The 12407-nt window shown below is 32.7% G+C and overlaps 1 protein-coding gene across 2 annotated transcripts in view; it reads left to right on the top strand.

Annotated features, from left to right (window-relative positions):
• The window catches only part of LOC145683401 (uncharacterized), a 25381-nt gene extending 24283 nt beyond the window's left edge, over window positions 1-1098 (top strand). Inside the window, exon 4 of one of the 2 annotated variants that reach the window (XM_081754736.1) lies at window positions 654-1098. In XM_081754736.1, coding sequence (XP_081610862.1) covers window positions 654-947 — 294 coding nt within the window. In that variant the 3' untranslated portion in view covers window positions 948-1098. The remainder of the gene's footprint in view (window positions 1-653) is intronic. The other variant, XM_081754737.1, reaches the window with a different exon arrangement.
• Window positions 1099-12407: the final 11309 nt, after the last annotated feature.

The raw sequence follows: 12407 nt of genomic DNA, 5'->3' as shown, positions 1-12407 counted from the left end.
GGGACGGCATTTTTACAATGACTCGAAGGCAGCAAAAATGTTAAACACGTCCCTGAATATCACGCTACTGATCTTCAACGATGGCAGGGTTCAAAAAATGGTCACTCCTAATGTTATCCTAGTGTCAGCAGTAGATTATTTCAGATTATGGAAGGGGGGCGGGAGGCAAGACTATCCACCGACATAATTAAAATTTTTAATTAGTATTTTACTATAGTAGATTATTAATATATATATATATATATATATATATATATATATATATATTATATATATATATATATATATATATATATATATATATATATATATATGACGCCCTAGAATGTAGGTATTTTGGATGTGCCCCACCACTTTTAAATTCCACGAGCCGCCACTGCATTCTAACTGACGTTTTTGCTAAGTCAAACGAGGCAAATGCTTGCAAATGGATGGCACCTACAACATAGGCCCTGACCAACACCATCCCGAATCCTTTCCCTTCCCATCTCTTGGCCTGAGTCTTAGGTGCTTAAAGACCACAAATAAAGTTCAAGTTCTAAATGAAATTCATAATTCGTAATTTATAGAAATATCCTACATACATTTTGTGTTTATTCTTGTTTCAGCCTTTATTATATGATTTTTTTTTTTTTTTTTTTTTTTTTTTTCAGAACGATTCATCGCTGGAAGCGTCTTCAGAAGAAAACATTACGAAGCAGCCAGTATTAGTTTTCGTCGGACCAAATAAATGTTCACCGAGCAACATTTATGTCGAAGTGACTAATTATATTCTGGATATCAGTTGTAATGTTGACAGAATATCTTCGTTCGATCAATTGTTTAAAATTCACTTTGTTTTGAACTGTGAATTCGATACAACTCTGCAAAAGTTTTTTAACTACGTTGGAAGCTTCTGTGAACTGCCAAAACTACACACACCGAGAATGAGAGAAGTTGAAAGTTGACTTGAACAATGTGAAACTGACAAAATGTGATACTTTGTTTCAGGAAAAAAAGTTTAATGCTAGAAGTATATGTAAAGTTCTAATTAATGTGAATTAAAGTGTACCCAGAGAGAGAACTGAATGTATTTCTCGTATAGATGATAAGTTTTTTTTTTTTTTTTTTTTTTTTTTTAACTACAACGCATCTTTGGTACAATGCTTAGAACACTGTTCAACTCGTTGTTACTTAATCACACAATGTTATATTATTGTTATATACGTAGGCGATCACTGACAAATGTGAGTGACCGTGTGCATCATTTAAAAAATCAACATGCTCTGTACGAAGGTTCAAGACTGCAGTTACATTGCCCAAATGTTCATTGTCCAATTATTTTGACTACTTTCAGTGGTTTCCGAAGACATGTGCGTAAATGTGTGAACAGAAATAATGAGTCGTGTAACACGGATTTAATTTCAAACATTTCGCATGACAGTTGCGAAAGCAATCACATAGCGAATTACTCTCTCTGTTCCTCAAGTCCAGACAACATCAGCGATGTGACTGTGTCTGCATATGACGTGCACAACATGATAGTTTTGTCAACATGAAATTCTTTAGGTCTTCCTTTAAGCTCGATAGATGTACTATTCAAGGTACTTCCGAAATATTAGAGCCTGTAGTAAATGATATTGAATTGTACGTAATGAGAAATATTTCTCTTTACCATGCCAGTGAGATCTGCAGTAAACTGCAAATGCTTCAAACTCGTTTACAAGAGGTGAGCACTTCATACAAACGTAGGAAACTTTTATCACAATAATCTTGCATGGTATTACCGCGTGAATTGATCATATGTACTCGGTTTGATGGCACATGGGACAAATCTCAGGGTGTATATAATCAAACCCAAGTAACTTCTACATTCATGTATGTGCCTATTTTAAATACTATAAGGATGTTATTGAATAATACATCTATGACGCGCCATATAATGATAGAAAGGCAAACAGGTAGCACTTTAATGTCAGACTTTTGTGATGGCTCTCATTTTAGGAACAATCCTTTAGGAGTAAATAATGAAGTATTTCTACAGATTCAACTATATTACGATGAGTTCGAGACAGTAAACCCTCTTGGTAGCGAAACATGTATTCATAAACGTGGTGGGATATATTACATACTTCGTAACCTACCACCATATTTCAACTCATCTCTCGAAAACATGCATCCACGCTATTGATATGAAAAGAGTGGGTTTGAATGAAATTTTGACGCCTATTATTTATGATATCAAACAACTAGAGTCTGATGGTATTCCTGTGAACTTTCTTCCAGGTCAAAGAGTAATTCGATGAACTATCATGGCCTTCTGTCATGACAACCTTGCAGCTAACACATTGAGCAGAATGACTGAATCATTTTCCGCCCTGTATATTAGAAGGGTCAGAATATTCATTTTCTGTAATTATTCAGTTGCATAAATGAAACATGAATTTTTGTTTATTGGATCAAAAGCTTACGTAATATTCATCTAAGGGTTTATCAATTGTAACTTCTCCGGCTGTGGTAACTCGAGCAGTTTCTGAAAATACTGATTAGCTATGTGAACGAGAAGTGCATGCAAACAGCTTCCATTTTTGTTTTGTTTCATAGGACACTGACGGTTGCTATATTTGTGCAATGGCACAGCTTTAGTTCTGTGTTTGCGAATGTTCACAGTAATTTGTTACTCAGGAGTGGGCTAACATTCTCTTCATTTCTAATCAGTCTCTAGTTCTCTTCTACCACAACGTATTTTTCTAAACTTCTATCGCAAAATGCATGAAATAATAGTTTGAAGAAGTTCGACAATGCAATCTAATAACTGAGCTGCCGTGGCTCAGAGCTAGAGCTTTGGCTTAGCTTTTGGTAGTTCATGGGTTCTATCCCAGCGGCCGACCATCCTGACAGGCTTTTCCTCCTCCACACCAAAAGATGCTGGGATGGATCCTTACAACATCCTCTCCCTGCTCTATCCCAGCCTGAGCCTTGGATGACTAAAGACCATAAAATAAATTCAAATGCAATCTAATAAATTTAGCTTTCCAGCACCCAATTTCTGTACGAAATGGATTCTCAAGATTTGCAAGTATGTGGTAACTTATGAAAAGCTTTATTAAGATATGCACTTGTAAAATTTTATTATCTTTTGAAAAAACAGTGCTCTTTGCATGACAGTTATACATACTTAAAAATTTGCATTTTTCACACTGAAAAGCTATATATATTAAATTCCAACATATATTTAAAATTTGATACTTTGTTATAATCCATGACTAGCCTAGTCCTAGAAAATAGTCTTCAGTAACTTAAATTACGGTAAAAAAAAATTTCAAAGTCAGAGATATCCATTGCACACATCAGACAATTGTCAGCGTTTCATCAAACATGAAGGAAAAAAGTGCAGCATTTTTACTAACTCCCAATTGATGAAGGTAACCGCATACAGGAAATTTTATGTATTTTATATAATTTTCTTACGATGTTCGTGATAGTATGCCTTCTTTAAAATCTAAGAATAGTATGATTCGGAGCATGTAAATATATACGTTCTTCATCTCAAGAAATTGTGATGGATAGTTAAGAGGAGTTAATTTGCATTGTTAATTTATAGATGTTCATTTGTATTGTTATTTGAGATAACGTAGTGATTGTCAGGAAAGTTATGTATATTCATTAGGGGTGACACAGATTTCCCAATACTCTTCAACTATATCTTTTATGTTGTTTTTTTTTCTATTTTTTAAATCTTATTTTCTCGATATTCAAAATTACCTCTGTGGTATTTCCTATGTCGTCATTTGTTGTGGGAAGTACCGATAGGTGGGTTTGGTTTTAGGCGAGATACACCTTCGTCTAGTGGTGGTTAACCTCGTATGCAGTGGCGTATTTAGGCGGGGGCTTCCGGGCTTAAGCCCCCCCGAAATCTTACTTACTATAGTAAAGTATATGAAATATCTTGCAGAATTTTCACATTTTCAGGCAAAGCCCCCCGGAAAGTTAGCAAAGCCCCTCCCGAAACAAAATCGTAAACACGCCACTGCTCGTATGTATTGCATTTTCTACTAAACAAACATTGCTTTCATTTTTCTTGAAATGTATTCCTGTTATCTTTCCTATCTGCATAATAGAAATTCCTTATTTCTGCTATGAAGGTAGTTCCTTCCAATAGAGTATATGTAAATCAATTAACAATAGAAAGTAATTACCTGTTAAATCAAATACTACTTACTATCTGTTTCTTGAGCTCTCATTGCAGTTGTCAGCCATCAAGGAAAGGCGAGATGAATGCTACATAATGATTTGCGTATGTAACAGTCAATACGTAGGACAAACCAAAGTCACTTATTATAATACCATAGATGCACCCAGCCACATACCCAAAATATCGAGGTAAGTGGGTACACACATTGTTTGGGATCAACCATAATTAAATTTGTATGTGGGCAAGCTGGATAAAATTTGTTTCTCTATAATAAACGCACAAAAACAGGAGTTTGTATGAAAAAAAATCTATGTTCATCTCATTACAATGCAGTGCCCTTTAAAGATTTTTTTATTAGCAGCACATCACCCACTACTAGTGTTGTAAAAAACGGTTTTTTTCCTGTGAAGTTTTTTTCAATAAAAAACATCGTTCTTTCTCATGTTTTTTTCAAATGTCTGTTTTTTTTTTCTGGCAACTATTATTTATTGATTTACGTTGCATATTATTGAAATAATCAACAGAACTTCAGTAGAAGCCCTCGTAACTTACAAATATTTTTTTTTGTATCTATATACTAGCAAAATTGTGTGATAATTCCTTTCGGCCCCAGGTCATTTTTGGCGTTTTCCTACATTTCTAGTTAGTGACTTATTGCTCAAAAACCATTCATTCGATTGATATGGTTAAGGCCTTGTTTTTTTAGAAAATGGATGTGGATATTTTTTGGTGTAAGTTGCATTACAGTGTTACGAATGGGTAAGAAATTATTGAGGGAAATGTAGAGGTGAAAATTTACCAAAAAAAAAAAAAATCCCTAACCGAATTTCAAAATTTTTTGTATCTAGTACCACTGCTGCTATATGGGTTCAAGTCACCTAAAAGAATCTTTGGTGTGTTGACAAGGTACAGTGAAATTCTGAAGTCGCTGGCTTCCATTCAAAGAGGGAAACAAAAAATTCTCTTTCATCATACACATGAAATTTTGACACTTTTTACGCCTCACAAGTAAAAATCAAATATGCCAGAGCTACAGCTTCTGTAATTACCCTATTGAAACTTTTTATGGTGCATTCTATAGGGCAAAGGGGAAGCTTTCAGGTAGGGGTACGTTTGTTTGAATGTAGCTAGTAAGCGGGTAATAATACAGGGGAAAAGGGAAAGTTTTCACCTAAAAGCGGGAACTAATTGTTTTGGCTGGAAACACTGCCATCAGACAGACGAAAACTATCTGAAAATAAACAAAATAAATCTTAGTACTCCAAGAATATATCCTACAAGTATCATGGCGATATATAACAAAGCAAGCATCAAATTTAAAAAAAAAAAAATCTCATTCTACCTCAGAAATTCACCATTTTCTTACCATTCCCAGAACATGGTTTATTATAAATCTCAAATGTACTTTCCCTAATCATTCTAGTGAAACTTTTTGTGGTGCGATGTGTAGGCTAAGGATGAGGCTGTTAGACACTGGTACGTTTGTTCGAATGTAGCCAACAAGAAGGAAATAATAGAAATAAAAAAGGGATTTTTTTCTAAAATTTGCCCCTAAAATCTGGAATTAAAATTTTCTGTAGCTGGCAACACTACTATCAGACACACACAAACTATCTTAAAATAAGCTTTGGTATCCCTCTAATATATCCTACAAGTATTGTGACGATATCTAACAAAGTAAGCATGTCAATAAAAAATATCTCATTCTACATTTTAAAAAATCACAGTTATCTTCCCAATTAGAGAACAAGATCTACTGTAAACCTCAACTGTACTTCCCCTAATTATCATATTGAAACTTTCTATAGTGCGTTGTGTAAAGTAAAGATGAGAATTTTAGATACTGGTATGTTTGGCCCGATATAGCCAACAAGAGGGAAATAATAGAGACAAAACAGATAATTTTTCCAAAATTTCCCGCTGAAATCTGGAATTAAAATTTGCTGTAGCTGGTAACACTGCTACCAGACAGACGCAAACTATCTTAAATTAAACATTGGTACACCACTAATATATCCTACAAGTATTATAACGATATTTAAGAAACAAAACTTCTAATTACCAAAAATATATTGCGGTAAACAGAAAAGTAGTGAAAAACTAGAAAAATCAAGGGTTAGAACCTAAATACGAATTTTTCGTGCGTTCCCTAATTACCCCATTATAACGATCTGTACTTGCGTTTGTTAAGTAACGACAAATGTTCGATTGGTGTAAGTTGACTTGCACTCGGACGTATAGGTACGCATTTATAAACAAAAATTTCTAATTTTTTGCCCAAATTTAGGAAAGTTTTAATTTTCCTAACTGACAACACTGCGCGCAGGCCCGTCCAATTGATGTCAACAGTTAGGTATCCATCCGAGGTATCTACCTGGCAAGTCTTAAGGAGATCTTTCTACAACGAAGGAAGCTACAGGAAAAAATAAAAGTAAAAGAAATTCGAAATTAGAAAATTTTCGAATTTTTGACTGGGATGAAATTTGAGAAGGAAATTCGACACCAGAAGAAAAAAATAATATGATAAACTATACTCCAACCTTATTTTGCAAGAATAGCATCCCGATATCTTAATTAGTGTCCACACAGGAGCGGATTAAACAAATGACACACCCGTGTGTGCCACTTTGGCCACCTGGACCACTGAGTATACAATTGATTACATTTTTTTTACTACTAATTTGTGTTGTTGTAGTTATAGTCTCGACTAATAATAATATCGTTGTTGTAAACAATAACTTTATAAGGAATATTTTCTTTCCTTTTTACATCTTAGTTCCAACACTGTTGGTGAGAAATGCAGGGTGTTTCAAAATGAATTTTGGGGTATTAAGTCTTCGTAGTACTTATTACATTTTACGTACAATTATAAGTAATGCATCAAGTAAAAGAGCACCTCAAACAGTCTTTGCTACAAGTGTTCAATGTGAGATTCATTCGTCACACGGCACATATCTAGTCGATTGGCGAGAAAAGCCCATAAACTTTCCGCCATATGGCACAAAACACATTCAATTTAGGGGAGTCTCGTTTCAAGTGTACCATCTCCTGAGGATTTGCTGACGGCTAGATACAAACATTATGAGTGTTCACATTAGCTCTTAGGTGAAATGTCGATTTATCACTGATGACGACACGTTCCAGAAAATCTTCGTTGTTATGCAGCAATATTTCACTTGCGAAATTGGAAGGTAAACCGTAGTCTATAGGCTTTAGACCTGTAGCAACTGCAAACGATAAGGACGTATTTGCAAGCGTCCCTTTAATATTCTTCACACAGACCGTTGCACTGTACAGATTCAGTCTTTATTAAAACACAAAAAACTTTCTGCTCTCTAGTCTCCATCTTTGCTGCTTGCTCTTTCTAACGGCAGACAGAAGAAACAATGCATGTACATGCGTGCGTTCAAAACTGTTTGAGTTGCTCTTTCATTTGATATAATATTTATAACGTAAGTTAATTGTAATAGATACTACAAAGTTTCAAAACCCTAATATTAAATTTGAAACACCCTGCATTACTTCAAATTGTGTCTCCTATATTCATGTCTTTTGTATACATATCATCAGGGCCGGTCCTAGTCAATTTGTCACCCCATGCAATGGCATAATTTGCCGCCCCCCCTTTCTCCAGAAAGAACAAATCTTAAAAGTCATGATTTTAAGTATGCTACTCCAGCATGAACAACAAAGGTGAGGGTAAGTGCAGTTGCACTCAAAAAGGCTTAAATACTTACTAAAAATGCAATCCCATTGTGTCTGTTATATATATATATATATATATATATATATATATATATATATATATATATATAAATCTATTATGTTAGTGAAAGATAAAGCAAACACACCTGCAGAGGAAAGATGGTAATCCTTTTTATAGAATTCACTATCGAGCTACAATCTCAATGTATCAGTTTGCAATTCCAGTGCAACTAGCTATTTTATCTTTATTTCTTGATTTCTCTTCTATACCTGTTAACATTTTAAAAAAATGTTTCTATCTTCAATGATAAGGAACTTGTTTCTGACAAAAACAAGACTAGTTGTCATATCAAAACTGTGATAACTTACTATATGGAACAGATATTCACTACTAATCGAGAATTGAATTCTTCCATTTGGCAACAATCAAGCAATTTGTGCTCGGATTTACTCGACCATTTGCTTTAGCATTGTCCATGTGACCTTAAACTAATGCAACCTAAACATAATTTATGAATGTAGTATTCAAATAGAAGGTCAGCTTAGTAAATGTAACTACCATCATCATGAAGTCTGTTTCCAACAATAAATATTTAATTTAAATAATATACTTATGACAAATTTTGCCGGACCATCCAAACTTGCCGCTCCACGCAAATGCACGTGTTGCATATATGGTAGAGCCGGCTCTGCATATCATATATACCTAGTCGAGAAATTATTTATATATGACATTTAGAAAAATACTATTAGGCAAATTAGTACTGTATTAGTTTTTACCTTTAGACAAGTTATTTGAATTTTATACTGTTCGTGACATTATTTTCGTACTAATTAAAGGCCTGCTTTCGCGAAAAAACAAAATTTCATTTCTACTTTTATTTCTTAGTTGATATTGATGAAAAGTGCTGAAACCCGAATTGTTAATAGGTATGGTATTCATGTAAATTGTAAAATATTTGTAGCGTATCAGTATCTAGCGTTTTATGTATGTTGCAATTTGCGGTGATTATACTTACATAAAAATATTTAATACTTAAATAGACGTAAGATGCATTACAAATGACTATTTAAAAAAATGAAATTTAGAAAAAAAACGAGAGGCAATGTTTTTTTCTTTAAAAAACGTACATTTCTGAAAAAATACAAACGGTTTTTTTTTTCTATTTACAACATTACCCACTACACATAGGAACGTATTTCTTGTTGCTGTATGATAGACCATACATACCGAAAAGAAATTGAAAATTGCATCGTGCACAGTCAAACAGTTGACTCACTCATTTTGTATTATCTTTATACCATATGACGGGCTATGACCGACCTTGTAATAATATCGCAGTATTTGTTTTGCTAAGGCGTCTGAACACGGAGGCTCATTAGTATGAGTGCAGCGACGAAAGTCTTTTTGTTAGATATCATGGTAGTCATAAATTACCTTTGTTCATTTATCAAAAATATTAATATCTACATTGTATATTTTATAAAATGTATGAGATAACATTTATTGGTATGTTTTTTCGAAGGTTAGACACAATCTTAGTTATCTTCAGAAAAGAAAAAAAGTGTGTATTTTGCGTTGTGTGAGGAAATCTTCATAAAATTGATAATTTTGTTGCTTATCTAGAATTACCTTTTTATGTTTGTTAAAGTAGAAAATAGAAAGAAGTTAAAAGTAGCAAACTTAATTATCAAGGAAAAATAGTTTCTTAAGCTTATATTCCGAAACACTCCGAAAATCGTGTGAAGGAACTGGAACTGGAAAACATTTTGTAATAATGTTCTTTTTGTTTGTTTATTTGTAATGTTTATTTTTCAATAGTTGTTCGAAACTTAAAAATATTTTGCGTTTGACTAGTTTTGATTGAAACGTTGTATTCCAGGTAATAATAAACTGATGTCATGTACTCCGCAGTGTGTAAACAGTGATAACAGCGTGTAAAAATATGTCAGATAAGATTTATTGGTATATTCTTTCCGAACGTTAGACACAGTCTTAATTGTCTTCAGAAAAGAAAACAATGTTTATTTTGCGTTGGGTCAGGAAATCTTCATAAAAATGATAATTTACCTGCTTTCCTATATACTTAGTTACCTTTTTGTGTTTGTTACATTAAAAAATAAGAAAAGTCAAAAGCTGAAAACTTAATTATCAGTGAAAAATATTTTCTTTTGCTTATATTCCGAAATATTCTGGAAATCATATGAAGGAACTGGAATACATTTTGTAATAATGTTCATTTTGTTTGTTTATTTGTAATCTTTATTTTTCAATAGCTGTATGAAACTTATAGATATTTGTGTTTTAGTAGTTTTGATGTAAATGTTGTATTCCGTGTAATAATAAATTGATGAATATGTGAAAATGTGATTTGTGTACTCCTTAATATCCCATGAATTCATTTATAATGAAAAATAATAACAGGGTTTAGGGGCTGAATATAAATTTTATCATTGCAGTGCATCATTTAATTTGAATAGCCTATTTCGCAGCTGGGTCATATTGACACAAGTTTAGATTTCTAGTGTAAGTTACATGTTAGATTTATATTTTCTATTCCGTAAATTCGATCTTCAGGTGGCAAGAAATTACAGTGTTGTGAAAAGTTTGTGGTGTAGGTAGTGTTAAAGACTATAAACTGTTCCATTACTTCTTTGTTGAAATTTGAACTTTTGTATTTTTCTCTTTACGTGAACTGCTATATGTTTTATATTAATCTAAAAATCTACTTTGCTAGAGGTTATCAAACAGGTATTCGCAACGAAGTGGTGGATCAAGAATCAGTGATATTTTTTCCTTTGATTTCGAGAGTTTGTGCTGTGAAGTAATGTTATAGATTTTTTATTTTCAGCAGAGGAATCTGGTAGACGGCAAATTATAACGTCATAGGCTATGCTCTCAAATATCTTAGGTGAACAAGAATTCTCTAGAAAACGTAGCACGTAATGTTCGATCCAGTGGCAGACCATCCTGACAGGTTTTTCCAGTCACACCAGGCTAATGCCAGGATTCCATCCCCTATTTAACCCTATACACATAAGCAATATCTTCGGTTTTAAAAGTATTTTTTTTTTTTTTTTTAGCTCTCGAGAAACTATAGCAATTCTAAATAATCTAGAAAACTTCTTTTTTGTTGTTGTTGTTGACTTAAAGAAATCTTTTAGTAAGTTGCTTCTATAAGATGTAGCTTAAAATGTGATCAGGGAAAGAAACTAATCAGATGTAACTGCTAAAAACTTCACAGATACTCTTTATAATATTAAGCATGTAATGTTAGTTAAGAAAGTAACGCCAGCGTTCAAGCTATGATTTTATTTATTTTTATGTCGAATTATTTAAAAATGTCCAAAGCATACCATGGCCAAGCATTACTTGTATGTATAATACGTAAAGTCATGCAGCGAATGTTTTTGTTACTATGAATGAAATGAAAATTAACTTAAATTAGTATTCTTATGAGAGTTGAAATAATATAGAATTGAGAAATCAAATAGAGAAGCATTGGTTAGAAAAATGAAATACATAAATCTTATAGGTAGTCCTGTTAAGGATACGGTACCCGTTGGCTAGACACGGTATTCTAAAAAAATGAATAATTATTTACATATCATAAAAACGTTAGGCTAAGCAAAGCCGCAATCAACTAATTATCTTGATTCTCCTAAGCAATAGGGAGATCAAGATCTATACGCATAGACAACGATCAACGACCAGGTTAAAAGAAAATATTGCAACATAATAATAAAATTGCAGAAAACAACTAAGTTTACCCAAACCTTTTGAACAGATGTCTTTCCATTATATCTATATATACAATATTTAGATCTATATATAATATTCATGTATTAATTGTGTTACGTGTATGCATTTCAATATGTCACCTATATACATGTATATTAGTATATTTCTGTGTATGCTAAAATATGTATTATGTGTGCTAAAATGACAATATAATTCGTATTGATATATATAATCTATGTTTATTGGTAATATCGAAATATGCAAATATGCATCAGCTAGGCCCCGAGGTTTAGTCGTAGTTGTAAAAAAAAAAAAAAAAAAAAAAAAAAAATCAAAATTCAGCTATCACTCAATTCTTCTTACTAGGCAGTTCCAGTTTTCTTTCAAAATATCTTATCAATTTTCTTTAAAAGTCATGACTTCTCTATTTCCGTATGTCACTCTTTCCACTAATTTACTTGATTTACTTAGTCTAAATTTTGGTATTCAAAGGCAGATTCCAGAGAAGCTATACACATTCGCTTTAATTTTATAAATCTTGAGATGATGTATCAACTGATTAATAGCAATTATCTGCTAATCCGTATAATTATGTTAATCGATATTGGTCAATGTAAGGTTAATAAGTTAATTATATTTGGATCCTTAATTTCAAGAACTCAGTGTGTAATAATAAATCAAAATTAATTTAGTTAAAACTTGCTACAAAGAACTATGTCATTGCCTGGTTCAAGTATGTCAAATCATTCAGAAAATAATTCAAGTCAAAGGTCAAGAAGGAGAAAA

The sequence above is a fragment of the Thermobia domestica genome, chromosome 4, assembly GCF_964235325.1.
Source record: "Thermobia domestica chromosome 4, izTheDome1.hap1.1, whole genome shotgun sequence".
NCBI lineage: Eukaryota > Metazoa > Arthropoda > Insecta > Zygentoma > Lepismatidae > Thermobia > Thermobia domestica.
The sequence above is the reverse complement of the archived record's forward strand: the minus strand, read 5'-3'. Positions and strand labels throughout refer to the sequence as shown.